This window comes from Ovis canadensis, chromosome 24 (genome assembly GCF_042477335.2).
Source record: "Ovis canadensis isolate MfBH-ARS-UI-01 breed Bighorn chromosome 24, ARS-UI_OviCan_v2, whole genome shotgun sequence".
In the NCBI taxonomy this organism is placed as follows: Eukaryota; Metazoa; Chordata; class Mammalia; order Artiodactyla; family Bovidae; genus Ovis; species Ovis canadensis.
Genome location: NC_091268.1, coordinates 40,890,540 through 40,905,332, shown reverse-complemented (window position 1 = coordinate 40,905,332; position 14,793 = coordinate 40,890,540). Strand labels below are relative to the sequence as shown.

Genomic DNA, 14,793 nt, shown 5'->3' with positions numbered 1-14,793 from the left:
GATTATTGAGGTCCTCAAAGAGCTTTATGAGTTTTATCTGTTGATATCAAAACTGAGAAAATTTAGAAATATCCTTTTTTGGGAGGTGTCATTTTATTTCTCCTCATATAATTCATCTTGGTTTTATAGTGTATTGTTGTAGTAGTACTACTGTTATATTTGTGCACATTTCAGAACAGTATAAGATTTTATGACGGCTCTCCATTGTGGCCACAGGCTTTCTCTGGTTGCAGTGAGAGGGAATAGAGTCTCTGGTTGCCATGCATGAGCGTTTTTTGTTGTGGCACGAGGGCTTCTCTGGTTGTGGAGCATGAGCTCTAGAGTTCACGGGCTCAGCAGCTGTGGCCCTCGGGTTCTTTGTTTGTGGTTATGTAGCCTTAGTTGCCCCGAGGCATGGGGTATTTTAGTTTCCTGACCAGGGCTTGAACCCATGTCCCCTGCATTCTTTTTTTATTGGAATATAGTCGATTTACATATTAATTCTTTTAAAAGTAACTGTACTGAACTCAGTACATATAAACAAATAATATATCTTAATGAAAAAATAACTTTCCAAAGCAATCAGAAATTTTTACTTAGAGTGGAGTTATTTTATAGTTTGTAAATCTCTAACATGTAGCTTAATGATAGATAGCTTTTGCTTTTTCTTGCTTGTGGAACATAGCCTCTGGAGAGCTCTGTTTTACACTTGAGAGATAATAAAAATGAGAGGGGAAAATAGCATTAAAAAAAAAATATTGTGAATTTGTGAACCTCCAAAGGGAGTTCCTGGGGACTGTTAGGGGTCCCCGGACCAAACTTTGAGAACTTCTGCTTTGCACTAATGCTTTGTTTTTTTTTGTTTTTTAAGGAGAATTCTTTCTTAAGTTGGTCTGTAAGAGATTTGATGGCGTGTATCTTAAAGTCTTTTGTATTTCAGGTGACTTACTGAGTAACCTGTTGCAGAGTCCTAGTTCAGCCAAACTGTTGAATCAGCCAATCCCCATTCTTGATGCGGAGAGTGAGTATATCTGTTCCCTGGCGTTGGAGTGCCTGGCCCATCTCTTCAGTTGGATTCCTCTGTCTGCCAGCATCACCCCGTCCCTCCTTACCACCATCTTCCACTTTGCGCGCTTTGGCTGTGACATCCGGGCCAGAAAGATGGCATCAGTTAACGGCAGCAGCCAGAACTGTGTGTTGGGTCAAGAGCGAGGCCGGTTGGGGGTCCTGGCCATGTCCTGCATCAATGAACTCATGTCCAAGAACTGTGTGCCTATGGAATTCGAGGAGTACTTACTGCGTATGTTCCAGCAGACTTTCTACCTCCTGCAGAAAATCACCAAGGATAACAATGCCCACACAGTGAAGAGCAGGCTAGAAGAACTCGATGAGAGGTAATGAAAACAGGTGTGGCTTCGGCTGTGCCCCAGAACGGGCCTTGGCTGTTGATCACGTTGTGCTGCCTAGTGTCCATAATCCTCTTTGGTTTCAGAACCTGGGGCTCCTGGTGAGGAACGGAGAGGTAGGTATGTGCCAGTAAGTTTGAGCTTAGCCAGGAGGGCTCGGGTGGTTAAGGGAAATAAGTTGAGGAGGAAAAGCGATTGTACGTTGTACAGGTTGGTTGTCTTCTTTGCCCGTCCATCTCCTGTCCTCCCTTCCTCCCTCGTCCGCCCTCTTCCTCACTCTTTGCCTGCAGGTCTGAGGTGGTGCAGGAACGGGGACCGCTGCTCAGGCAGAGCCAAGCACAGGAGAGGAGGCCCGTGGAGGTACAGGAGTTACACTCGCCTTTCCTCGCTTGGTGTTGCTTGTTGGTTCTCACTGTTTGACTTTTCCCAAATGAACGTCGTGCAGTGTATAGGAATGTTGTCACTATTGTAAGTTTTCTGTTGCTGGCAAGGTTTCCTCAGAAGAGAGGGGAGATGTTCATGTGGGCAGACATCTGTGTTTCTTGGTTACTTTCCTCTTGAAAGCAGCCTAAAGTCACTTCGCCTGTCTTTGTTAAGGACTCAGATGACTCCGCAGTGAGCTGAGGCACAGTCTCATTGTTTATTTCCCTTAGAGATGATGTCATTTATGAATCTTACAGTGTTCATTAATGTGATGCTACTGCTGTGTAAAAACAGGGGAAGATTGGAAGCTTATATATCAAGAACATTATGTTGACCGTTCAGAAAGTTTCAAGCAGATAAATTGTATTGAATTAGTAAATATTTCTAGATTGCCTGGGAGAAAAAGTCATTAGTATTTCAATCAATTTTCCTTGGTTTTTTTTTGTTGTTCTATACAGAATTAAGCCGTTTCCTTTTCCTTAGAGTAAGCAGTGGGATATAAAGTCAGGTGCCTAAAGTCAAGACAGTTCTAGTCTTTTTTAAATTTAGCGAGTTTGACAAGTTTTTCTAAAGTTGAAAAAAATTGGTATGTAAGATTATTTTGGTTTGGTTCATTGTGAACAAGCTTTCTGTGAAATTTTCTTTGTATATTCACAAAGGAACTCATAATCTGATATGGTAATATGTGGGTTTATTTTGCATTATTTGATAATGGCTTTCTATCTGAATTCAAAGGTATCAGCTTTCAAACACACAACTGTATATGTTTATATCCTTTGTAGCTTTGGTTAAGTAAGGCTGTATCTTCGTATGGTTTAAAAAACCCAACAGTTAACCTAGCAGCTTACACTAAGCATCAAATAGATATCAGTTGTTTTGACTTTTACTTGTAGTCTAATGTCTGTTATGGCTTACATTTGGGTGGTATAAAAATGTCGTCATGGATGATGTATACTGATTTTGTCACATGTAACTTTTGTGCTCTTGGTTTTATATTTTAATCCTATGCTTCCTCTTGCCCTGTGAAAGCTGAGAGGTGCCTGGAAGCAGAAAGGTGACATGAACAATACTGTGTGCTTGCTTCCTGGCTCTTGGGTCCCTTCCCCCTAATTCTAAACAGCTAAGTCCTTTCTCAGTTGTTTAGGAGCTACTTAACCCCAGGTTTCTTGCCTCTCTTCTCCTGCTTTTTTTTTCTAACTTTCTACTGCTCATTAGCACCTGTACCAGAAGGTGGACAAGGGAAAGAAAATGAGGTGAAATAAAATCTGAGTGTTAGCTGCCAAACAGTCTTGCCTGTGTTCTTTTTAAAAATTGAGTTGGAGATGAAAATAAAATTGAGATTGTGTGTTACATGACCTACGACTTTTCCTTATTCTTTTATGGGTGGTAGGGAATTGAGTACGGCTTCCTAAAGAGCAGCAAAATGGTTGACAGCTTTGAATAACCACGTCAAAATGTAATAAGCAGAGCAAGGAATGAAGAGTTCCTGCTCTTGAGTCTTAGTGATTGAAGGCTTCAGAGAGGAGTTCTTTTGTACTTTCCCATCTCTAAGTACAGTTGATTGGTGCCTTACTGTTTTTAAGTGTTTGGCCCCATGATCCTTATCAAACAAAGTAATTTTTTTTAAAAGCTTCAGATAAACTTACCTGTGTGTGGCAGCCACACAGACCGATTGGTCACCCTCAGGTGCTAGGTCCCAGGAGCAATTTGGGACGTTTATTGATGGGCCAGTTTTGCTCTTCTCAGGACTAGTCGTCTTCCCCTTTATTATCTCGTATATCTTTGCTTTAAACAAAAAGGCCAGCTTTTTGCAGTTAGGACTGTCAGAACTGCTTTTAGCCAACATATAATTTTTGGCTAAGACCAGGTTTACCTTTTTTTAATCAGTCTCAAATGTGATTTATGGAGGTACACCCATCTCATTTTCTAATCACCTTTTGGTATTGAGGGGCTTATAATGACAGTTTCTGAAATGTGAGAGTGATGATGTGCTGTGTGTTTAATAACAGACATCTCTTATCCTTACAGCTGTGACCCACACTCCTCTGTGAAATGATTTTTGAATACAAATGAATTGGGAACTCCCTGTGATGTGAAAAGAAAGAGCACTGGATTGGGAGTGGATGGTGGTCCCATTCTTCCATGAGCTGGCTGAGTGACCTTGGGCCAGTCACTTTGTCTCCTCTGGGCCTCATCTGTAAAATGAAGCATCGCTAAATTGTCCCTGAGTCTTGTCCAGCTCGAACAGCCCTCCTCCCTTACTTCTGAAATTTTTTAGAATGGATTGGGATGTGCTATGTTTAATTAGCACCAGAGCTAGAGGGTGGGAAAAAACACGAACATTGGGTTGCAAGCTTGAATAGATCTTACCTGGATGCCACGCCTTTTGTATAGCCTTGTTTTATTTTGGGGTTTTTAGCACATTTGTTGTAATATTTTGGCCTCTTAGCAAAGAAAACCAGCCCTCCAGACGTGCCACATTGAAATGACAGCCGATCCGCCCATCGACCTTTTTAGTACCATTTCCTTTCCCTTTAATTGGGTCACTGAGTTAGCAAATGTGAGGATGCTAGCTTATAAGGTGCCTTAGTAGATGGTATCTGAGGATTAAAGTTGCTTTTCTGCTGTGTTTCAGGTGGTAATGGAATGAAGGGTTGCCTGAGCTGTAGGTAATTGTTGCAGGCCTTTATATTTTTAACTGAAAATATGTTATAAATCTGTATAGTTCTGTACTGAAAGAAATTTGGATTGAATTGAATTATCCTCTAAGGAGGTAACTGAGTTTCTCACTGTTGCCTTTTGTCTTCTTGTCTTCTCTAGCTACATCGAGAAGTTTACTGACTTTCTGCGGCTCTTTGTGAGCGTTCACCTAAGGAGAATCGAGTCCTACTCCCAGTTCCCTGTGGTGGAGTTTTTGACACTTTTGTTCAAATACACATTTCATCAGGTAAAACACTGGAATGACCCATAACCATCCCTTTCCCACCCAAGAAGCCCACTTTGTTATTTTGGGGAGAAAGAACTTTTCTATTTTATTTTGTGAACATTTACATAGCGCTTACTATATGAAGATGAACACCTTTATCCTTCATAACAACCCTATGAGGTAGGTATTATTATCATCATCCCCATTTTACAGATAAAGAAACTGAGGCACAAAGAGTAACTTGCTGAGGGTCTTAAGAGTTGGTAAGCAGTGTAGCCAGAATTTGAATCCATAGGGCCTTTAGCTGTAGTCTGTAGCTGTCGCTAAGCCTTCCCACAAGGAGATGGTAGATAGTACAGCTCTCAAGAGTTCAGTTTTGGTGGTCCAGTTGTTCCCCCCATTCAGCAGTTGTTTTTTGAGCTCCTATTGTATTTCCTCTTAAGCCAAGTCCTTTCTTTTCATTAGAATTTACATTCTGGTGACCCAGTATTTTTGTTTCTGTATGTATTTTAGCAACTTTATTGAGATAGAATTTACTTGCTAAGAAATTCACCATTGTAATTGTACAATTCAGTGGTGTTCGGTAGACATACAGACTTGGGCAGCCATCATCACAGTGCCATTGTGGATCTTTCAGTCATGCCCTTTCACTTGTGCTCATTTGCATGTCTTTTTTTCCCCCTTTTATATAATTGTCTTTATTTTTTTAAACTTTATTTTGTTTTGGGGTATAGATGATTAACAATGTTGTAATAGTTTCAGGTGGACACGATAGAGACTCAGTGATACATATACACGTATCCATTCTCCCCCAAACTGCCCTCCTATCCAGGCTGTCATGTAACGTTGAGCAGAGTTCTCTGTGCTACACAGTAGGTCCTTGTTGCGTGTCCTCTTTAAAATAAGCTTTTTGGGGAGTTCCTTGGTGGTTAGGATTCTGGGCTTTCACTGCCATGGCCTGGGTTCAATCTCTGGTCAGGGGAATTGAGGTTCCGCAAACCTCAAGGTGCAGACTGCCCTGCTCCCCTCCATAGCTTTTTGTTTTTGGGTTACACACCTAAAGAAGTGTGTAAATCATGCGTGTACAGCTTCATGAGGTTTCCCAAAATGAACAAAGATTTCCCAGGTAACCACCACCCAAGTCAAGAAATAGAACGTTACCAGAATCCCCAGAAATCCCCTCCTGTCCTTCCCAAATCCTCCCCAGTTCTGACGTCAGCAGCTCAGATTAGTTGTGCCTGTTTTAGAACTCCTCTAAATGGAAGCATACAATGTAGATTTGTTTGACTTTTTTCATTCAACATTATGTTTACGAACTTCATCTGTGTTGTGTGTGGCAGGATTTTGTTCTCACTGATTTATAGGAAGTCATTAGAAAAGCCGCGCCCCTGCTGATTTGGGCTACTTCCAGTTTCTGGTGGCCTGAACCATGCAGCAGATGCTCTCGTGCCTGCCTTTGGTGACATGCGTAGCTCCTTCTGTTGGTGTGTACTAGGAATGGAACTGCTAGGTCAGGGAGGGCAGCTGATTTTACAAATAGTCATTTTGGTAGTTTGAAACATGTAACTTCATGAGGCTAGAGGAGAGGCAAGGGTGGAGGCTGGGAGGGGTGTGTGAATGTAATAGGGGGTTTGGAAGGGCCTGGGTGGAGGAGGAGGAGGTTGAAGAATTGATGAGATGTCTGATAGAGGGGCCAGTGAGCTCAGAGCGAGGAGGAAGCCAGCTAAGCTCACCAGGGCTAACATGGGACAGAGAGGTGATGCGATATAGGAGGGTGAGGATGCAGGAGAGAAATATCAGAAATGGGAGAGTTTTGACATCGATCTGGAGAAACTGGAAAGAGAATTAGGAAAAAAGGAAGGCTTTGCTTGATACTTTAGAATAAGTGCAGTAGATGTGAGAGAGAAGGAACCCGTGCTGGGGGCAGAAAGAAGGGGTTTATTTGGGAAAACAGAATGAAATGTTATATAACTTTGCTCTCTATGTAAAATGGGATCTTTTAAAGATGCATGTTATAGAAGAAAGCTTAAAAAATGTTTTAAGTATGCATGTCTAATGACTACTTCTTTGGGTGTTTGAGCTCTGGTTATTTCTAACAGGCCTCTGTCCTTGGACAAGTCTTTTAAATTTCTAGGGATTTAGACTGCAGGGGGGCATCTTTTTTTTTTCTTTTCCCCTAATTTTTGACTGAGCAGGGTCTTCCTTGCCACACGAGGGCTTTCTCCGCTTGTAGTGAGTGAGGGCTACTCTCTAGCGGCGGTGCAGGGGCTTCTCGTTGCACAGCACGGGCTCTAGAGCATGTGGGCTTAGTAATTGTGGCTCATGGGCTCAGTTGCCCCATGGCATGTGGAGTCTTCCTGGACCAGGGATGGAACCTGTGCCCCCTGCATTGGCTGGTGGATTCTCAAACATCGAACCACCAGGAAAGTCCTCTAGTTCTCTTTTTGTTCCTTATCTTGTCACCTTAGCAGGTGACTTTACTTCTGAGCCTTGGTTTCTTTAGTCTGTAAAATGGAAAGAAGAAAAATTTCTCTCCGTTTTCCAGGACTATTGTGAAGGTCAGATAGACCAAATGCAAAAGGAAACAAATCCCCTGGAGAAAGAAGTAGTGGTATCATTAGTTTCTAAAGGCGCTTGCCAGTTAGTCTTTATTGACTAACTGGCTTTGGAATCTGATGAGTAAATCTGAGTATAGATACATTTTAGAAAGGAGTCTGTGAGGGCTCTGCAGAGTTGACACCAAAAGTGCGGTCAACCCATCCAGCTTTATGACCTTAGCCTTCTGTGCCCAGAGCAGTCATCAAAGGCCAGATTGTGGGCAGCACAGGAGGCCTCACAGTGGGGCCTGTAGATGTGGATGTGAACCGTGGTGTTTCAGGTCCTGAAGAGGGTGTATCTGCCCAACTTTCTTCCAGCCTCAAGACACATAGTAAATCCTCAATTCAAAGGCATGAGAAAGACATGTGTAATCCTGAAGCACTTTGACTTAGCCATTAGCTCTTGGCTTTTCTCAAAAGCCACATGCATCTGATCAGTTATGTTTTTTGGTGAGGGAGCTGGTAGGTATTGCTTTTCAAATCAAGGAAAGGCGACTAGGCAAGCTCCTGACAGGAAGCACAGCACACTGCAGCCAGGACAAGGCTACATCTCCTGGCTGCCGGTACGGTGCCTGTCCCCAGGCCACCCGTATTATTCCCACATGGCTTACTGTGGTTTTTTTCCTGCTTATTTTTCTAATTCATTTTGTGCTCTGAAGATGGCCCTGCCGGTGGTCCTGATGGAGCTGTTAGCAGTCTAGTTCCAGGGCTGCCCTGTGGATTATTAGTGGAGTCTGCCGCTTTGAAAAATAAAAGTTGACATATTTGGCTGTGTTGCGTCTTGGGTGTGGCACGCGGGCGCTCCGCTGTGGCACATAGGCATCCCTAGTTGTGTAGCGTGGGCTCCAGAGCCCCCGGGCTTAGTTGCCTCACAGTATCTGGGATCTCAGTTTCCTGAGCAGGGATCAAATCCAAGTCCCCTGCATTAGAAGGCGGGTTCTTAACCACTGACCACTAGGGAAGTCACTGCCACATTTTTTAAGTTTATAGCTTTTCTGTCTTAGACTCAGCCTGGGTTTAGAACTCTCACTGTACACCGCCACCATCGTTGTAAGTTACCTCTTAGGCAAATTCCATACCTGCCCATGTAAACTTCTGGATTTTCTTGGATCAGAAATGGAAGGAAGCTGATCTAAGAAGATAGTGTTAGTATTTCTTGCCATATCTAATCCTGCTACCAATGATGTAGTTGAATGGAGCAGTCACAAGTAAAACCAAGGAATTCTTGTAGGTAGCAAGAATTTGAGGGGATACATAAGGGCTTGTGGGGCGGGGGTGCCACAAATGAAACCTAATGTGTATGAGGAGGACTGGATACTGGAGAAAAGAGTGCCTGGATTTTACAGAACTCCTGAGAAAGTGCAGTGGTCCAGTTGCTACGACCCTACAAAGACTTGCTCTCTTCTCACTTTGTCCTTTTTAAAACTCAGGCCAGAGGTTGCTGTCAGCCTGTTTGACACATCTACTTTGCAGATGAGCCGGAGCCTGCGGGTCAGACTTAATGCGCTCACTTTGTCGTGTAGGAAGACTGCAGGTGTTTCTTTCCTAATGTTCAGATGTATAAACTTGTCACTTAGAAGCCGCTGAAACTTAGTTTTGGTTTTATAATAGTACATAGTGGAAAGAGCGTTGGCTGGGGGAGTAAAGAGACCTGCTCCTATCCCTGACATTGAACGTATCTCTGGATCTCAATTTCTTTTTCTCTGAAGCAGATTTGAATCGGAGGATCAGTGAGAACTCTCCACATCGCAGTCTCAGAGTTCAACATAGGTGTTCTCTCGGCTTATTTTGTAAATTGGTTTGTTCTGCATAATATCTCCTTAATAATATGTTCCATGGTAACCTTGTCTTGTTAGTTCAGCAGGGCCCAATCGTGAAGACCAAATAAAAGACACCAATTGTGGTTATTACTAAGAAGTCGAGGGAACCTAGGCTTATGGTTGTAGCGTTCTGGTGGAAGTAAACACTGGTGGGTGTGTTTCTAAGGAGTAGTTCCATTAAGTAATTTCATTGTCTGGATTTCTTTTGCACCATAGCCTACTCATGAAGGTTACTTCTCTTGTTTGGATATCTGGACACTCTTTTTGGACTATCTGACAAGTAAAATTAAAAGCCGTCTGGGAGACAAGGAAGCAGTTCTCAACAGGTAAACCACAGAAACATTAATAACTAGAAATAGACATTTTGGTCAGTTTCTCTTGTGGCCTAAAGAGTCCGCCATGCAGTCAGACTGCTTTAGTGAAACGGAGTCGCAGAAGCTGTTCAGGTAGTAATGCCATTGAACATTGTCTTCTTCTCTTCCCCTTAGATACCTCATTTTTAAAAAACATTTTTCTGATTAAAAAAGTAACATGTATTAAATTTTTAGGTATGATAATGCTTTTGTGGCCCCTTCTCCCCCATGATCCTTACTTTAGAGATATAAGTTGAAGTATTTATTGGATGAAATGATATAACATCTGAGATTTGCTTTAAAATAATTCCCTGGGGCTAGTGGGGGAAGTGGGTTGACCATGTGTTGACAATTGATGTTGAACTCAGTTGATAGGAACTTGGAGTTCATTGTATCCTCACTTCTTTTGTATGTGCTTGAAAATTTCCTAAATAATGAATACTTGTCAGGGAAAAAAGTATTTATTTTAAAAACTAGCAAAGATAGAAAAATATAAAGAAGATAAGTTTTCTATAATCCCGCTATCCAGAGACGATTAGTTTTGTACTTCTTGTTATAGTTTAGAAACAGAAAATGGGGAAATGTTTTTCCCCCACATTTCTCAAGACCATTTTTCTTGTTTGCAGGCAGAAAGTATGTTTCCTGTACACTGTGGTCCTTATATATCTAACTATTTGAAGCTAATATATCTAGAGTGTTCAGCACATTACAAATGCTCGGTAAATAGTATCAGTGGTGGATGGTGGAGATAGTAAATACGTCTCTTCTAGAGAGTGCCAAATGGAGGTGGTGAGAACTCCCATCTGGGGAGAGTTGGACTGAACCTCTTAAAACCCTTTCCATCTCTGAGGTTTGAAGAGTTTTTAAAATTCTAAACGGTATTTGCATTCCAAGTTTAAGCATTTGCACTTTCATTTCCCAAACTATTTTTATGATTGCAAAATAGCTTCCAGCTTGTTAGATGTCAGGTCACATGTGGTTCTGGGTAGTATATTTGTGTATCAGAAACCTTCTTACACAACAGTAGATCCTGTTTTTGGTGAACTTGCCAACTGTGAGTAATTGTGTTGTTGAATGAGATTCTTCAAAGAAAAGGCGCTTCCGCCAGATTCTCTTTCTTGTATGTTGAGCAGTCGCATCCTTTGCTTCTGGGACTGTGCCTGATTTTGCTATATTTAAGTGGTTAGATGGTCTTTCACATCGCTCAGACTTTTTGGAAGAATAAGCTGAGGACATGATCAGCACGAAAATGCTTTTAAAAGCACAGTACAAATGTGCTTTAGGTGGGGAGAATACGGTATTGTTCCACTGAGAAGTACTTGCGCTGATTACTGCTCCAATAGAAGGAGCAGTGGTGCAGTTTAAATTCCTTTTCTGCTTCATGGTAGCAGTGTTACTGTTGGTCAAGTCATATGGTAATCTCATTTCCTCTTGCAAAATGAGCATACTAATATCTCTCTTGTAGAATGGCTAGGATTCAAGGAAATCGTGTATATAAAATACCTGACATAGTATTGATCACATGTTAGGCACTCAATGGATGGTCACAGTAATGACCACACAGTAATAGTAAGTCATAGAAGATGTTGCTGTTGTTTGACTGAGGTGGTGACTGTGGAGTTAAATGACAGGACCCCTGGACAGCAGAGACTCCTCAGCCCACTTGCAGATGGTGGCCTGCCTGCCTGCCCAGGCATCTGTCGTCATAGCTGTCAGCGGTCCTGGCTGACCACTTTAAACACTAGGGATTTTTCTCATTGATCCTTTGATTATTATCCTGAATAAGGCTTTCTGATTTTTCATGACTTAAAAAAATACACACATAACACTTTCACACTTTAACAACCCAAACGTCCAAAGCTCGTCTGTGGTTTATGCCGTTAATGGTAACCATCATCTGGGGGAACAGCTTGTCAGTCTGACACCCCCTAGTGGTCAAAGGTAGTAGACGACCAAGAAAGATGTACAATGGCGTCTACTGCCTGCTCAAAGAAAATAGTTGAACTCTGTGTTTCCTGTCACCTCTCACAGAGCATATTTATAGAAATACATACTCAAAAAACCTTAAATGAAAGTTTTGAAAGTTTGGCAACCACAGCTCTGGGTTATCTTAGAGATCCCAATATATTGAAGCAGCTGATAAAGAGCACTGGCTACAGATAATTACTGCATTGATTTTTAGTGAAGAGCTTGTCAATGCAGTCAAATGTTTTTCAACTGATAAAATATATCTGAAAGAAGTCAGGGGGCTTTTGTGACTTGAACCAGAATTTCAGAAGCAACTGGTCTTGCAGGAAGTAGTCAGATGTTTTCTTGGTGTCTTAAATGGGAGACGTAGGTGTGGTTAAGTTGCAGAGACAGCATTCAGTTCCTGTCTTGTGGTTTATAGGTTTTGCATCATTCCTCACAACAAAGTGGTAGGCTTTGTAGGCTACAAATTTAGAAGTACAAATGTACATAGAATTATTTTTGGTCCTAGGAGTTTGGAAATTGGAGCTCCACATGTTCCTTGCTCAATGAAGATGCTCAAGAATTTCTTGTTCAGAGCTGGCGGGGACTTGGAGAACTTGAGTCCCATTGTTAACAGATAAATATTCTATAATGCACCCAACTGAACTAATTGCTAGTGGGGTTCACTGTCCAGGTTTGCCATTTTGAATCAGTGGTGTTGGAAGACCTGAATTTCGGTCTCCATTTCCTCTTTGTAGTTTGGGAATGGTTGTGCCTACTTTACAAGTTCTTGAGCAAATTAAATGAACCAGTGTGTATAAAGTACCTTGGCTGATGGTAGATGTTCAGAAAATAAGTATTAGTTCTCATTCTTTGTCTCTCTTTCTCTAACTTCCTTCTCTCTGTGCTTGTCAGTGTGTAGGGAGACACCTGGGTAGAAACTTATTTTTATAGGAGGATGAGGAAACTTGCAGTGTGTTAAGCAACCTAAAGTTACTGAGTCATGTCCTGTGAACCCCTTTGTCATGAGAGTACTGGCAGGTGCTGGCCACAGACCTGCCAGGGATTCTGGGTGACATTAGATTGGACTGTAAACAAATGTGGGCAGGCGTGAGAAAACTTGCTGCCCTTTTCTTGTGAGTGGGTTTTTCTGCTTAGTAAAGAGGAAGTGCCATTGTGACACACAGCATTTTGATACAGTTAGTAAAAGGTATTAACTGGTTTATGTCAGGGCTCCAGTAGCTTTCTAGCTCTTGATACATGAAATCCATGCTGTTGACTGCCCCAGAGAGCAAGTGAATAGGAAATATTCACTCAGAATATTTCACTGAGTTGCAAAAGCTACCCAGGATTATGCTTTGGTGCCTTGTAGTTATCTGACTTGTAGGTTTGTTTATTTATTGCCTGCATATTGATTCATTTGTTCTCTTTCATTGATCACACATTTACTAAGCAGCTGCTATGTAGTTGCCTTAACATAACATTTCATTTAACTCTCAGAAGAAGTTGGGGTGCTTCTGAAATCACATTTGTGGTTTGAGCACACCGATCTGTAGGTTTATTTCCATTGTATATTTAAGCATTTAATGCTCTAAGTTTCCCTCTGAGCACTGCTTTAGCTTTATCAAATTCTAATAGGTATTGGTTTCCTTTTCATTCAATTTATTTTGTAATTCCCCTTGAGAATTCCTCTTTGGTGTTTAATTTCTAAATATCTGAGGATTTTCCCTGTGTCTTCTTGCTGTTGTTTTCTAGTTTATTATGATCTGCAAACATATTCTGTGTGGTTCCAGTTCTTTTCAGTTTGTCAGGACTTGCTTTATGGCCTGCTCTTCTTGGGGCTCACTCACTGTGCTTGAGAGTGTGTGCTCTGCTGTTGCTGGGTGCAGTGTTACCGGTATGCCAGATCAGGTTGATTGAGAGAGTTCTACAGGTTATCTTTTTATCCGGTTTGTTCTGCCAGTTACTGAGAGAGGGGTGAATTCTCCCAAGTAAAGTTGTGGATTTGTCAACATCTCCTTTCAGTTCTATCAGTTTATGCTTTGTTTGTTTTGAGACTCTCTTTGTTAGTTTCTAGAGAAGGAAATGGCAACCCACTCCAGTATTTTTGCCTGGGAAATCCCATGGACAGAGGAGCTTGATGGATTACAGTTCATGGGGTTGCAAAAAGTTGGACATGACTGAGCAGCTAAACGACAACTGTTAATTTTGCACAAATTTAGTTTTCCCTTTGAGTGTATCTACTGAGTGTTTGACTATATTTATGAGTTTTTAAAGTCATTGCTCTGTATATTAAAATGCATATATATTTAACTTTTCTAGTTGACGTATTACCACGTCAAGTGTAATATAGAAGCCTCACTACTTTTTTGCTCTCTCTTCTTGCATTGAGGTTGCCATATATTTTCCATCTGTGAGCAGTGAAAATGCCGTCAGACAGTGTTCTGTTTTTGCTTTCATCCAGCATTCATATTTTAAAGTTCTTAAGAGAATCAACAGAGAAGCAGTTGTATTTACCCAGAGATCTGCCAGTTCTCTTGCTTTCCCTTCATTCTGAAGTTCCATGTTTCTGTTTTAAAATTAATTAACTAACTGATTAATTTTGGGGGGCTGCACTGGGTCTTTGTTGCTTTCTCTAGTTGTGGTGATTGGGCGCTGCTCTTCGTTGCAGTGCGCAGCCTTCTCATTGAAGTGGCTTCTCTTGTTGCAGAGCAAAGGCGCTGGAGCACACAGAGTTCAGTGGTGATGGCTCGTGGGCTCAGTAGTTGTGGCGCATAGGCTTAGTTGCTCCACGGCATGTGGATCTTCTCGGACCAGGGATTGAGCCTGTGTCCTCAGCATTTGCAAGCAGATTTAAAAAAAAAAAAAAAAACCTTAAAAAAAATTTATTTATTTAGTTTTGCCTTTGTTGGGTCTCTATTGGCGCGAGGGCTTTTCTCTCGTTGCGGCAAGCAGGGGCTGCCCTATAGTTGTGGTGCGTGAGCTTCTTGTGCGGCTTCTCTTGTTCCAGAGCACAGGCTTCAGAGCATTCGGGTTTCCTTAGTTGTGGCATGTGGGCTCAGCAGTTGCAGTATCCTGGGAAAGGCAGGTTCTTAGGCACTGGACTACCAGGGAAGCTCCCAGGTTTCTTTCTGATTATTGTTTACCTTCTCGATCAGCCAGCTCGGGTTGCCATAACGAAATACCACTGACTGGGATGGCTTAAACAATAGAAATTTATTTTCTCTTACATCTAGAGAATGGAGGTCATAGATGAGGGGACTGGCGGATTTGGTTTCTGGTGAGGGCTCTCTTCCTGGCTTGCAGATGCTGCCTTCCCTTCATGTCCTCATGTGGCCC

General features: G+C 41.9%; 1 protein-coding gene across 3 annotated transcripts in view; it reads left to right on the top strand.

The window, feature by feature from the left end:
• XPO6 (exportin 6) overlaps positions 1-14,793 on the top strand; it is a 108,312-nt gene that overhangs the window by 56,518 nt on the left and 37,001 nt on the right. For all 3 annotated transcript variants that reach the window (XM_069570818.1, XM_069570817.1, XM_069570819.1), the window contains 3 exons: positions 920-1,373; positions 4,629-4,755; positions 9,368-9,477. In XM_069570818.1, the coding sequence (XP_069426919.1) occupies positions 920-1,373; positions 4,629-4,755; positions 9,368-9,477 (691 nt within the window). The remainder of the gene's footprint in view (positions 1-919; positions 1,374-4,628; positions 4,756-9,367; positions 9,478-14,793) is intronic.